We start from the raw sequence: 14,582 nt of genomic DNA on the forward strand, positions 1-14,582 counted from the left end.
TCCACTAGGCCTCCACTGACCTGTCTACTGCTGCCCGTGTACCCCTTGAACCAACATCATAAAATAAAAAAAAAAGGATTTTGCTTATAAAAAAGAAAATACTGGTGAGATATCAAATGCAGACATTTTGACATTAAAAACAAACAAACAGCTAAAATCTGGTACAGTACTAAAAATGGCCACCAGCTACAATTACTTTCTCCTGCAAGTAGTTAACTGAAAGGTTTTTTAAATTGAAAACACACATATGGCATCCACCGAGTGTTGTCCTGTCGCGTCTTCTTTATATTATTGCCGAGAAGATGCAAAATAATGAAAATAATAAAATCATTAATTACCAAAATAATAGAGAAAGTCAACACCACATTGCAAATAAACATTCATTCCAAATAAAGAAGCAGGGCGCGTCCGAGGGTGAGTATATACCTAATAAGAATCTAATCACCCTCGGACGCGCAATGCTTATTTCCAACAGCCTTCCTTCCTAAGAATCATCCCTTCCGTGGTGTAGAGAGACGTTGTGTTACACTCCAAGGTGTTCCCCAGGTTGCCTTTCCTGAGCTTCGATCTACCGGCTCTCGTTTAGTAGTTGTTGGATACTACGCTGCATTAGGCCTTCAAATTGGGTATGGGGTGTAGAGAGATGGTGTGTTCCACTCCAAGGTGTTCCCCAGGTTGCCTTTCCTGAGCTTCGATCTTCCGGCTCTCGTTTAGTAGTTCTTGGAAACTACACTGCATTAGGCCTTCAAATTGGGTATGGGGTGTAGAGAGAGGGTGTGTTACACTCCAAGGTGTTCCCCAGGTTGCCTTTCCTGAGCTTCGATATTCCGGCTCTCGTTTAGTAGTTGTCGGAAACTACGCTGCATTAGGCCTACAAATTGGGTATGGGGTGTAGAGAGAGGGTGTGTTACACTCCAAGGTGTTCCCCAGGTTGCCTTTCCTGAGCTTCGATATTCCGGCTCTCGTTTAGTAGTTGTCGGAAACTACGCTGCATTAGGCCTACAAATTGGGTATGGGGTGTAGAGAGAGGGTTTGTTACACTCCAAGGTGTTCCCCAGGTTGCCTTTCCTGAGCTTCGATCTTCCGGCTCTCGTTTAGTAGTTGTTGGAAACTACGCTGCATTAGGCCTTCAAATTGGGTATGGGGTGTAGCGAGAGGGTGTGTTACACTCCAAGGTGTTCCCCAGGTTGCCTTTCCTGAGCTTCGATCTTCCGGCTCTCGTTTAGTAGTTCTTGGAAACTACACTGCATTAGACCTTCAAATTGGGTATGGGGTGTAGAGAGAGGGTGTGTTACACTCTAAGGTGTTCCCCAGGTTTCCTTGCCATTGCTTCGGTCTTCCGACTCTCGTTTAGTAGTTGTAGAAAAGTACACTGCATTAGGCCATACAAAATGGGTATGGGGTGGAGAGAGATGGTGTGTTACACTCCAAGGTGTTCCCCAGGTTGCCTTTCCTGAGCTTCTATCTTCAGGCTCTCATTAAATTGTGGTTAAATGGAACAACTGCATTTGGCGTACTAGTTGGTTTGGGGCCTACTATCGGTGTCTGCCACTCCTTGCTGTTCTCCTCCACTGAACAAAGCTGTGCCGCCTGTTTACTACGGTTGCCAATTTTGAACTGCATTTCGACTACTTACTGATTTGGCCCTACTCTCTGTGTCAGCCTCTCATTCCAGTTGTCCTCCACTGCAATGCCCCCTGGTTATTCCTGTGTTACCAATTTTGAACTGCATTTAGCCCACTTTCTTCTTTGGGCCTATATCTGTGTTTCCACTTCATCGTGCCCATTGCCCAGCCAGTGATAGATGAGTCTGCTGGTACATTGACCCATAACGCAACATTCCCCGTGCACGCTACACAACAACATTGTGACCCTGCTGAAAGTCAGGTTGCTCTTCCCGCATACCATACCACCTTACACGGGGACAAAGAGGAAGGTGCAGATGAAAGTGCAGGTTCCTTCATCAGGTGGGGGGAGGAATACTAGTTGGCGACGTCACTGGCACAGGGCCTCTCATAGTACGCAAAAGTGTTGCTGCCGGTGGGAGGCGCCCCCGCCGTGCAAACACACCGCTGTACTTTGAGGGGCCCTGTGCCAGTGCCAATGCCAACGAGTGGGCCCCCCCTGCTTGCTCAGGTTCACAGCACTTGCAAAGTTGAAATACTTACCTCTCCCTGCTCCACTGCCGTGACGTGGTCCAGATTTCCTGGGCCCACTAATTACTTGAACCAGCCCTACCCCCCACAACTTTAGCCAAATGACCCCCAATTTCAAATGCCTTCCAATTATTATAAGGTAAATTACGCTTGACAAGCTTCATTAAGAAGAATGGATGGTTTTGACATTAAAATGGGCACTCTAGGTGTTTTCCTGGCCCCCACTCACTGCCGACTATGCTGCCCCATTGACTTGCATTGGGTTTCGTGTTTCGGTCGATCCCGACTTTACGTCATAATCGGCCGATTTCACTCGACCCGACTTTGGACATAGTCGGGTTTCGCAAAACCCGGCTCGACTCTAAAAAGGTCAAGGTCGCTCAACTCTACTAAATATTAAAATATACTGCCGCGGAAAAAACGGCAGAAATAAATAGATAAAGCACTACTCGTCACCAATCGCAGCAATGCGCTTCAAAAAGTTGTGAACAAAATTACAATAACAACAGGTATTAAGTAGGTGTAAGGTGACAAACCCAGGATGAGAACCTATGTAAATAGGAAAGCCCAAGACGGGCAACTATAATACATAAGAGTGTGCATACGAAGTATAATACAAAATCAACAAAGCAATAAAAAAAGGGGGTATCAAAAAATGATTCCCCAAGAGCAAAAATACTTGTGAATATAAAGATCCAGTGAAAGAATGATGTGCTTAATATATCCACAAAACTTCATCTGTGGTTCTTCAGCAGCGACAAGAAAAGTAGTCTCAAGCAACTTCCGCCAAGCAGCATAGCCGAACTAATTAAAAAAAAAACAACAACAAACAATCAAAATACAATACACATAAAAACGAAACGGGGGCGACCCGTATCAATAAATCGAGAGAGGACAGGATGAAGACTCAGACTCTGAACAATACTACAAAATCCTCAGTTGCCACTACAGGCACTATCAACACAGGCGGAGCAAGACTGGCCGTAATTATAAAAAAGGGGCAAAGCTGATAGATTCATTTAGGCCTTTAGGGGCCATGGTATCAAGGGTGACAATCCACCTACACTCACGCTGTGCCAATAATTGGTTAAGATTGCCACCCCTGATACCACCCTGTATTCTATCAATCCCCCTAATCTTAAGGCCACTGGGATCGGAGTTATGGTACTTTCTAAAGTGCCTTGGCATGGTCTTGAGTAAGGACACATCCAAGGCATCCCTACCAGCCATGATGTCACGTACGTGTTCGCGCGTCCTAATTTTCAGTTCCCTAGACGTGAGACCTACATATATGAGGGAGCAGGGACAGGTGGCATAGTACACCACATGAGTGGTATTACATGAAATAAATTCTCGAATTTTGAATTCCCTGCTCCCATCAGATGTTTTGAAGGTCCCACATCTAAGGATATTAGGACACGCGACACACGAACCACACGGGAAACACCCAACGCGAGGGGAGTAGTTTGTAAAAAAGGGTTTTTGTGCTGCCACATAGTGACTACGCACTAAATTATCCCTAAGATTTCTCCCTCTCCGTTGTGTCACCAGTGGAGCCTTTGTGGGCCTGTGAGGTTATCGTTACGTCTATACCCCGGGATCTTCTTTAAGTCCTCCATAACAAGTCTACAAAAAATTTCCACTTGCGGACATAGGGACAAGGGGGGGAAAGTGAGCGATCTGGATCCAACAAAGGCAGGAAATTTACCTCTATCGTCGGTGTCTTGTTCTCTTAATAGATCTTCTAACGCTTCAAGAGCCTCCTGTTCCACGTCATTTGATAAATTCTGAAATTAGGTTTATATCTACCTCTAATTGCCACTGGGATCGGATGCGGGAAATCTTGACAAAGCACTGGCTGATTTTGAAGACTGATAGTATTCTAGCGGCCCAGTTGCCACAGGCTCCACTGGTGACACAACGGAGAGGGAGAAATCTTAGGGATAATTTAGTGCGTAGTCACTATGTGGCAGCACAAAAACCCTTTTTTACAAACTACTCCCCTCGCGTTGGGTGTTTCCCGTGTGGTTCGTGTGTCGCGTGTCCTAATATCCTTAGATGTGGGACCTTCAAAACATCTGATGGGAGCAGGGAATTCAAAATTCGAGAATTTATTTCATGTAATACCACTCATGTGGTGTACTATGCCACCTGTCCCTGCTCCCTCATATATGTAGGTCTCACGTCTAGGGAACTGAAAATTAGGACGCGCGAACACGTACGTGACATCATGGCTGGTAGGGATGCCTTGGATGTGTCCTTACTCAAGACCATGCCAAGGCACTTTAGAAAGTACCATAACTCCGATCCCAGTGGCCTTAAGATTAGGGGGATTGATAGAATACAAGGTGGTATCAGGGGTGGCAATCTTAACCAATTATTGGCACAGCGTGAGTGTAGGTGGATTGTCACCCTTGATACCATGGCCCCTAAAGGCCTAAATGAATCTATCAGCTTTGCCCCTTTTTTATAATTACGGCCAGTCTTGCTCCGCCTGTGTTGATAGTGCCTGTAGTGGCAACTGAGGATTTTGTAGTATTGTTCAGAGTCTGAGTCTTCATCCTGTCCTCTCTCGATTTATTGATACGGGTCGCCCCCGTTTCGTTTTTATGTGTATTGTATTTTGATTGTTTGTTGTTGTTTTTTTTTTAATTAGTTCGGCTATGCTGCTTGGCGGAAGTTGCTTGAGACTACTTTTCTTGTCGCTGCTGAAGAACCACAGATGAAGTTTTGTGGATATATTAAGCACATCATTCTTTCACTGGATCTTTATATTCACAAGTATTTTTGCTCTTGGGGAATCATTTTTTGATACCCCCTTTTTTTATTGCTTTGTTGATTTTGTATTATACTTCGTATGCACACTCTTATGTATTATAGTTGCCCGTCTTGGGCTTTCCTATTTACATAGGTTCTCATCCTGGGTTTGTCACCTTACACCTACTTAATACCTGTTGTTATTGTAATTTTGTTCACAACTTTTTGAAGCGCATTGCTGCGATTGGTGACGAGTAGTGCTTTATCTATTTATTTCTGCCGTTTTTTCCGCGGCAGTATATTTTAATATTTAGGTCTCTGACAATATGGCCGCCACTAGTGGCCTTCATTTAAATGGCCGCTTTGGGTGCGCGTGCGCTCCTTGGGTCTGGTTTCCTCCACTCCACCGGCGGCCGTCTGCTAATCGACGTGTGCGCATGTCATGACGTCACACGGCGGACTTCCGCCCCATGCTCGCACGTCTGTGACGGCCGCTGGTGTTGTGGAGCCCGGACCCCGGTGCGCATGCGCCGGAACCCAGCGGCATTTCCGGTTTAGCGTGTATATTATGGCATCTGAACATCCGATCACCATCCCCTTTTGAAAAAGCTTGGCGGCGAAACGTGCGTCAATGGGTTCCTGGTGCACAGTGAGTGAGCGGTCCGATTACCATATGGGTAAGCATATAGTGGTTAGCACTCATTGATTTATGCATTAGCATTTACTCCATGAGGTACTATTCCTGGACAGCGGGGATGGTTGCAGGAATCAACCCTGATTAAATGGGATAGTATGAAAGGTTCCTGACTGCTGGCATTTTTCTTGCCCCCGGACACATATTCCGCTCCCCATATACACCAGTACTGCTGGAGTACTCTCCTTATTTTCAATCTGTTACGGTGCATAATTGTAAATTTTATTCTTTGATCATAGAATTTTTGTATACTTGCATTTAATAAAGCTATTGAAATTTTACTATGTTGTTTGGGATTTTTCTACTCCGTTTTCTTGTTGTTATACTAGAGCCAACTAACCTACCAAACCAAAAGTTTGGGAGTGTAGGAGCACAGCATAAAAAATCCTGGACAAGTATCCTCAGTCAGAATGGCAACAATGCTGTACTTAGAGCTTTTGTAACTTTTTTTGTCTTTACAGAAAGAAAATAAAGAGTGAACACCCTTATACAAATACTGGAATCTATCAATACTGCTATGTGTTCTTCAATAATTCTCATTTGAAAATTAAATATTATTACAATCTTTTCTTGTCTCAAGCTGCATTTTTAATAAGTGTATGTCTACAGAATGGGTGTCTTATTCCTTTTTGTTTGATTCAATAATTTATGGTGCAATACTTGTTAGAAAAGTGAGACACAGAGGAAAAAAAAAGAGAAAGCACAGTAGTTTGACAATAAATGGCTTCACCCAATCACTAACCATGAGAGGAGAAAAAGTTTTAGTGTTCTCATTCATATTCTCTGAAAAAAAGGCCAAGAAAGCAACTGTAAAGCACAACTGTAGGTAGCTGTGGGAGACATCATAATACATATAAGGACTTAGAGGAAATCATACTGAATATAGCAAGCTATAGCAGACATTATTCTGTATATATGGAAGCTGTAGGAGGCATCATGCACTACATAGAAGACCTCTGTGGCCATCATACTGTATATCAGAAAGCTGTTGGGGGCCATCAAACTCTATATAGGGACCCATGAGGCCATCTTACTGCATATAAGGGGTTGTGGAACCACCATTCTGTATATATAGGACCTTTGGGGCCATCACACGGTATACAAGAAGCTGTGAGGACATCATACTGTATATAGGAAACCATGGGGACATTATACTGTATATAGATGCTGTGGGGGCCAGCATTCTGTACACAGGGCGCTGTGGGCCGTCATATTATATATAATGAACAAAGTTAATAGTTGGTCTGCACTCGAAATAAAATGGAGATGTGGGAGGAGTGGGTTGTAGTCCCGGTATATAGAAAGGAATATCTACCACACGTTCAGAGTTGATATATTCAAGATACTTTACTAATTGGTACACAATGCAATGGCACGGGATGTGCCTGCGTTACACTTTACTGTTCCCCTGACAGATGGACCCTTCTAACTTATCCTTATATAACAAGCTCATGCCTTCATATGCTGCATTTCAGTAAATTCAGATATAATGCGAGCTTGTGATAAAGACCCAGGACGGGTCAAAACGTCTTCTTTATTTTGTCGATAATCTGTTTTAACTGGTTCATGCTTCTTTGATGTTTACCAATCAATAAAGTATCTTGAATATATCGACTCAGAGTGCGGTGAATATTCCTTTCTAGATTATATATAGTGAGCTGTGTGAACATTATACTGTATCTAGGGAGGCCATGTGGCCATCATACTGGATATAGGGGACTCTGGGCATATACTGTATATAGGGGGTTGTGGAGCCATTAGACCGTATGTCGGAAGCTGTAGGGAAATTGTACTGTATATAGTGAGCTGTGGGGGATATCACACTGTATATAGACCTATGGGGTCATCATACTCTATACTGACAGCTTTTAGGACCATCATACGGTATATAGAGGACCTATGGGACATGGTATATATGAAGCTGTAGGGACATCACTGCATATTGTAAGCTATGGGGACAACATACTGTAAAGAGGTGGTTGTGTTGCCATCATACTGTATATTGGAGAGCTGTTGGGGCAATCATACAGTATATAGGGACTTACAGTGGCTTGCAAAAGCATTCACTCCCTTGGCATTTTTTGTGTTTTGCTACCTCATAACCTGGAATGTCATATCGTTGTTTTTTTTTAGCGTTTGCATCAGTTCATGTAAAGACCATGCCTACAACTGTGAACATTTGGTTTTTTTTGTTCATGAAGCAAACAAATAAGACAAAATAACTTAAAACTGGAGTGTGCATAACTATTCACCCCTCTAAAGTCAGTACTTTCTAGAGCTTCCTTTTGCAACAATTACAGCTGCAAGTCCCTTTGGATAAGTCTGTATGAGCTTTCCAAATCTTGCCACTGGCATTTTTGCAAATTTCTCAATGCAAAACTGCTCCAGCTCATTTAAGTTAGATGGTTTCCTCTGGTGAGCAGTAATCTTCAATTCTGACCACAAATTCTCAATTGGATTAAGGTCTGGTGCACTTCAAGACATTTACATGATTCCCCTTAAACCACTCGAGCGTTGCTTTAGCATTTTGCTTTGGGTCATTGCATTGCTGGAAAATGAATCTCCATCCCAATCTCAAATCAATCACAGACTGAAATAGGATTTGCTCAAGAAGATCCCTGTATTTCACACCATCCATCTTCCCCTCGACTTGGACTATTTTCCCTGTCCCAGCTGCCAAAAAGCATCCTCACAACCTGATGCTGCCACCATCATGTTTAATTGTGGGGATGATGTTCTTGGGGTGATGAGGTGTGCTTGTTTTGTGCCAGACATAGTGTTTACCTTGGTAGTCATAAAGTTCAATTTTTGTGTTATCTGACCATGCACCTTCCTACATACCGTACATTTGGTGAGTCTCCCACATGTCTTTTGGCCAATACAAATAAGTAAAGGCTTTATTCTGGCCACCTCTATGGAGTGTAAGACTTATTGTGGTCATATGGAGAGATACTTTAGTCTCTGCTTGGTAACTCTGCAGCTCCTTCAGGGTTAACCTTGGTATCTGTGCTGTCTCTCTGATTAATGCCCTTCTTGCCTGGGCTGAGAGTTTTGGTGGGTGGCCCTCTTTTGGCAGGTTTGTTATGGTACCATGTTCTTTCCATTTGATGATAATGGATTTGATGGTGCTCATAAGAGATTGGGATTTTTTTTAGAACCTAACCATGACTTGTACTTCTCAACAACTTTTTCCCTGACTTGTTTGGAGATATCCTTGGTCTTTATGGTGGTGTTTAAAAATGTAGCAGTAATTTTTCTTTTTTTTCAAGGAAATTTACAAAATTTATTTTTTTAGGGATCTATCCAGGTTTGAAGTGACTTTGAGGTCCTATATACTGGAAAACCCCCAAAAGTGATACCATTTTAAAATCAGAACCCCTCAACATATTGAAAATTGCTTTCATGTAGTTTAATAACCCTTCAGGTGCTTTTCAGAAATGAATGCAAAAATGGCATGAAAGGAATAAAAAAGTGTATTTTTACCACCTCAATATCACCAACTTCGGAACAGGTCACTGTAGCCAGCAGACTCTAAGGTTGCTATTTGGCCGTGAATTTCCATGGCAAACATCAGGACAACACATTCATGATCTCTTGGAGTTAAAGAGGGAGACCCCACACTCTGTTAACCATTTATATGATGTAGTCACTATTGACAGCAGAATCTAAGGAATTAAACAGATATGGTCAGTGCCAACACTAATCATAGCTGATGCACGTTGTCTACTATAGCAGGGGTCCCCAACTCCAGTCCTCAAGGCCCACCAACAGGTCATGTTTTCAGGATTTCCTTTGCATTGCACAGGTGATGCAATTATTACCTGGGCAAGACTAAGGAAATCCTGAAAACATGACATGTTGGTGGGCCTTGAGGACTGGAGTTGGGGACCCCTGTACTATAGTGTACAGCTTACAGCTGCTGGATTGTCAACTGTATGGGGATGCTATTCTCTTACCCACGTGGTCAAAATTGTTGGTACCCCTCGTTTAATGACAGAAAAACCCAGAATGGTCACAGAAAAAAATTGGATCTGACAATAGTAATAATAAATTAAACATCTATGAAAATGAACAAATGAAAGTCAAACATAGCTTTTCAACCATGCTTTCACAGTATTAAAAATAAAAATCAAACTCATGAAATGGGCCTGGACAGAAATGATGGTACCCCTAAAAATAATGCGACAAAAGGGACATGTTAAATCACGGGTGTCCAGTAATTAGCATCACAGGTGTCTACAATCTTGGAATCAGTGAGTGGGCCTGTATATAGGGCTACAGATCCTCACTGTGCTGTTTGGTGACATGGTGTGTATCACACTCAACATGGACCAGAGGAAGCGAAGGAAAGAGAAAATTATAGACAAACCTGTTAAAGGTAAAAGTTATAAGACCATCTCCAAACAGCTAGATGTTCCTGTGACTACAGTTGCACAATGTAATGCAGCTGCAAGGCAGTTGCATGCAACCTCCACCAGGGGGGCGTAGGTAAGGGGAAAAAGGTAGCACTCACAGTGTAACACCACAGTGCAAATCACGAAGCGCCACTAGGAGGCGGCAGAGTAGTCAGACAGGCCGGTCAGCAACAAACAGGAAGAAGAAGTACCAGAGGTCACAGCAATGCACATGGTCAGAGACAAAACAGAAATCGGAACCAGATGGAAGCGCGGGATCCAAAACGTGAGACAGAAGACGTAGTCGGGGTACGAGCAAGAGACTCAAAGCCAGACGGGAAACATAGTAACAGAGACGGAAAGCAGAAGGCAGGGTTCAGAATTCAAGCCGAGTCATACACTGTAGGAAACCACCAAACACACACTATGTCAGGGATAGGGAACGGGTCAGACACAAATATGGGTAGTCAGAGGCAAAAGGATAACTAGGGTATACGGGTCAGCAGCTCAAGTCAGAGACTGGAACTATAACTGACAAATGCTACCAGGAATGGTACCCGTAAATAGCAACCCACGAACTAAAGGGAGGCAGGAAAGGTTAACTCCACCATAACCAGGCTGGGGAAAGAAAAGCAAGAAGCAAACCCCGAAGTGGATCATGACAGTACCCACTCCTCAAGGGGGGCCACCGGCCCCCTGGTTTCCCAGGATACCGAGCATAAAAGGCCTGGACCCACCGATTCACATGGACAGATCGCGCTGGAACCCAGGACCGATCCTCAGGACCGTAACCCTTCCAATGGACCAGATATTGGAGTGAGAGACAGACCATGTAGAGTACACAGATAAACTACCATGAAGCGCCCAAGAAAGTTAGAAAAGACATGGTTGATAAAATTCTGGAAAATTGCTGGAGCATTAGTCAGACTGAAGGGCATAACCACATTTTCAAACAACCCTTCAGAGGTGAGGGTTCCGGCTTAACCGGAAGTAAAGGAGCCTCCCGATGCACGACTCCCCCCCCCCGTAGCCTCCAATCCATGTGAACGGCCTCAGTCATGGTCTCTTCCAGAGAGCTGGGAGGAGGACAGAGAGCCAGAGCGTCCTTTAAACCCTTTAACCCCAAGGGTGGCTTACACGTTAATAACCGGGTCAATTTTTACAATTCTGACCACTGTCCCTTTATGAGGTTATAATTCTGGAACGCTTCAACGGATCCTGATGATTCTGACAATGTTTTCTCGTGACATATTGTACTTCATGATAGTGGTAAAACTTCTTTGATATTACCTACGTTTATTTGTGAGAAAAATGGAAATTTGGCGAAAATTTTGAAAATGTCGCAATTTTCCAACTTTGAATTTTTATGCCCTTAAATCACAGAGATATGTCACACAAAATACTTAATAAGTAACATTTCCCACATGTCTACATTACATCAGCACAATTTTGGAACCAACATTTTTTTTGTTAGGGAGTTATAAGGGTTAAAAGTTGACCAGCAATTTCTCATTTTTACAACACCAATTTTTTTAGGGACCACCTCACATTTGAAGTCACTTTAATGGGTCTATGTGATAGAAAATACCCAAGTGTGACACCATTCTAAAAACTGTCCCCCTCAATGTACTCGAAACCACATTCAAGAAGTTTATTAACCCTTCAGGTGTTTCACAGGAATTTTCAGAATGTTTTAAAAAAATGAACATTTTACTTTTTTCACAAAAATTTTTACTTCAGCTCCAATTTGTTTTATTTTACCAAGGGTAACAGGAGAAATTGGACCCCAAAAGTTGTTGAACAATTTGTCCTGAGTACGCTGATACCCGATATCTGGGGGTAAACCACTGTTTGGGCGCATGGCAGAGCTCAGAAGGGAAGGAGCGCCGTTTGACTTTTCAATGCAAAATTGACAGGAATTGAGATAGGACGCCATGTAGCGTTTGGAGAGCCCCTGATGTGCCTAAACATTGAAATACCCCACAAGTGACACCATTTTGGAAAGTAGACCCCCTAAGGAACACGCCCCTAACCCTAATCCCAACCATACCCCTAACCCCAACACACCCCTAACCCCAACACAACCCTAATCACACCCCTAATTCCAACACACCCCTAACCCTAATCCGAACCATAAACCAAACCACACCCCTAACCCTGACACACCCCTAGCCCTGACACACACCTAACCTTAACCCTAATCCTAACTTTAGCCCCAACCCTAACCCTAACTTTAGCCCCAACCCTAACCCTAACTTTAGCCTCAACCCTAACCCCAACTTTAGCCCCAACCCTAACCCTAACTTTAGCCCCAACCCTAACTGTAGCACCAACCCTAACTGTAGCTCTAACCCTAACTTTAGCTCCAACCCTAACCCTAATGGGAAAATGGAAATAAATACATTTTTCTTATTTTATTATTTTCCCTAACTAAGGGGGTGATGAAGGGGGGTTTGATTTACTATTTATAGCGTGCCTTTTAGCAGATTTTTGATTGGCAGCTGTCACACACTAAAAAGACGCTTTTTATTGCAAAAAATAGTTTTGCGTCTCCACATTTTGAGAGCTATAATTTTTTCATATTTTGGTCCACAGAGTCATGTGAGGTCTTGTTTTTTGCGGGACGAGTTGACGTTTTTATTGGTACCATTTTCGGGCACGTGACTTTTTTTGATCGCTTTTTATTCTGATTTTTGTGAGGCAGAATGACCAAAAAGCAGCTATTCATGAATTTCTTTTGGGGGGGCGTTTACACCGTTCCACGTTTGGTAAAATTGATAAATCAGCTTTATTCTTCGGGACAGCACGATTACAGCGATACCTCATTTATATTTTTTTATGTTTTGGCGCTTTTATATGATAAAAACTATTTTATATAAAAAATAATTATTTTTACATCCCTTTTTTCTGAGGACTATAATTTTATTTTTTTGCTGACAACGCTGTGTGGCGGCTCGTTTTTTTCCAGGACAAGATGACGTTTTCAGCGGTATCATGTTTTTTTTTATATCCGTCTTTTTGATCGTGTGTTATTTCACTTTTTGTTTGGCTGTATGATAATAAAGCGTTTTTTGCCTCGGTTTTTTTTTTTACGTTGTTCACTGAAGGGTTTAACTAGTGGGAAAGTTTATAGGTTGGGTCGTTATGGACGCAGCGATACTAAATATGTGTACTTTTATTGTTTTTTTTATTTAGATAAAGAAATGTATTTATTGGAACAATATCTATATTTTTTATTTGGGATTTTTTTTTTTTTTTTTACACACGTAAATATTTTTTAAAAACTTTTTTACTTTGTCCCAGGGTGGGACATTATGCTATAGTGTCAGATTGCTGATCTGACACTTTGCAAAGCACTGTGTCAGATCAGCGATCTGACAGGCAGTGCAGGAGGCTTGCTGGAGCCTGCTCTGAGCAGGCGCTTGCAAGCCACCTCCCTGCAGGACCCGGAAGGAGTCCCGCGGCCATTTTGGTTTCAGGGCCTGCAGAGAGGAGGAGGTAGGAGACCCTCTGAACAACGCGATCACATCGCATTGTTCTGAAGGTCTCAGGGAAGCAAACAGGGAGCCCCCTCCCCGCGTGATGCTTCCCCAAGCTGCCGGAAAGCTGCGATCATGTTTGATCGCAGTGTTCCGGGGGTTAATGTGCCAGGAGCTGTCCGTGACCACTCCTGGCACATAGTGCCGGATGTCAGCTGTGATAGTCAGCTGACACCTGGCCGCGATCGGCCGCGCTACCCCCGTGAGTGCAGCTGATCGATGATGACGTACTATCCCGTCGGTGGTCATACGGTCCCATACCACCTCGACGGGATAGTATGTCAGATGTCAGAAAGGGGTTAAATAAACAGACAGTCCCCTCTGGAACTGACACCTGAGTGCTGAGTAATTCCAGGACACCTCTGGGGACTATAGCCGAAACTACAAACAGTACCATTCGGCAGAGAACTTTCCTTGAGATAGACCCAAATTAGTGTCCTCTGCCAATCTGACTCAGTCTGGTTCACTATAGATCAGGCCCAGAGCCTAAAAGAACCTGTTCACAGGGGGTAAGGAAAAAGCCCAAGACTGTGGACCCTCCCTCAATAAAGATATAATTATCCCCACCCGCTGACACTAGGAGGCGGCAGAGTAGTCACACAGGCCGGTCAGCAACAAACAGGAAAATGAAGTACCAGAGGTCACAGCAATGCACGTGATCAGAGACAAGACAGAAATCGGAACCAGACAGGAGAACAGGATCCAAAACGTGAGACACAAGATGTAGTCAGGGTACGAGCCAGAGAGTCAAAGCCAGATGGGAAACGTAACAGGGACGGAAAGTGGAGCGCCTCCGTGGGCAGTGTGGGTTACTCGGTACCGGGTCCTTCGGTTCTCAAGGGGGATGTCACGGTGGCTGACCCAGTCCGTGGCCCTCGGGACATCCATTGTTAAAGGGAAAGGTCTTTAAAGGGATATGTTCATGACGCCACCTGTGGTATTTGGTCAGGGTGACCGACGCTGTTTAATGGGTCCGCTGGGGTGATGTTATGGCAGCTAGATGGTATACCTTCCCACAGGTGAAGTGTGTCCCCAGGGCTTC

At 43.6% G+C, this 14,582-nt stretch overlaps 1 protein-coding gene across 1 annotated transcript in view; it reads left to right on the forward strand.

The window, feature by feature from the left end:
* LOC138662597 (myosin-4-like) overlaps positions 1 to 6,148 on the forward strand; it is a 145,786-nt gene extending 139,638 nt beyond the window's left edge. The window contains exon 39 of the mRNA XM_069748410.1: positions 6,069 to 6,148. Within this exon, the coding sequence (XP_069604511.1) occupies positions 6,069 to 6,086 (18 nt within the window). The 3' untranslated portion in view covers positions 6,087 to 6,148. The remainder of the gene's footprint in view (positions 1 to 6,068) is intronic.
* Positions 6,149 to 14,582: the final 8,434 nt, after the last annotated feature.

Source organism: Ranitomeya imitator, chromosome 2, assembly GCF_032444005.1.
Source record: "Ranitomeya imitator isolate aRanImi1 chromosome 2, aRanImi1.pri, whole genome shotgun sequence".
In the NCBI taxonomy this organism is placed as follows: domain Eukaryota; kingdom Metazoa; phylum Chordata; class Amphibia; order Anura; family Dendrobatidae; genus Ranitomeya; species Ranitomeya imitator.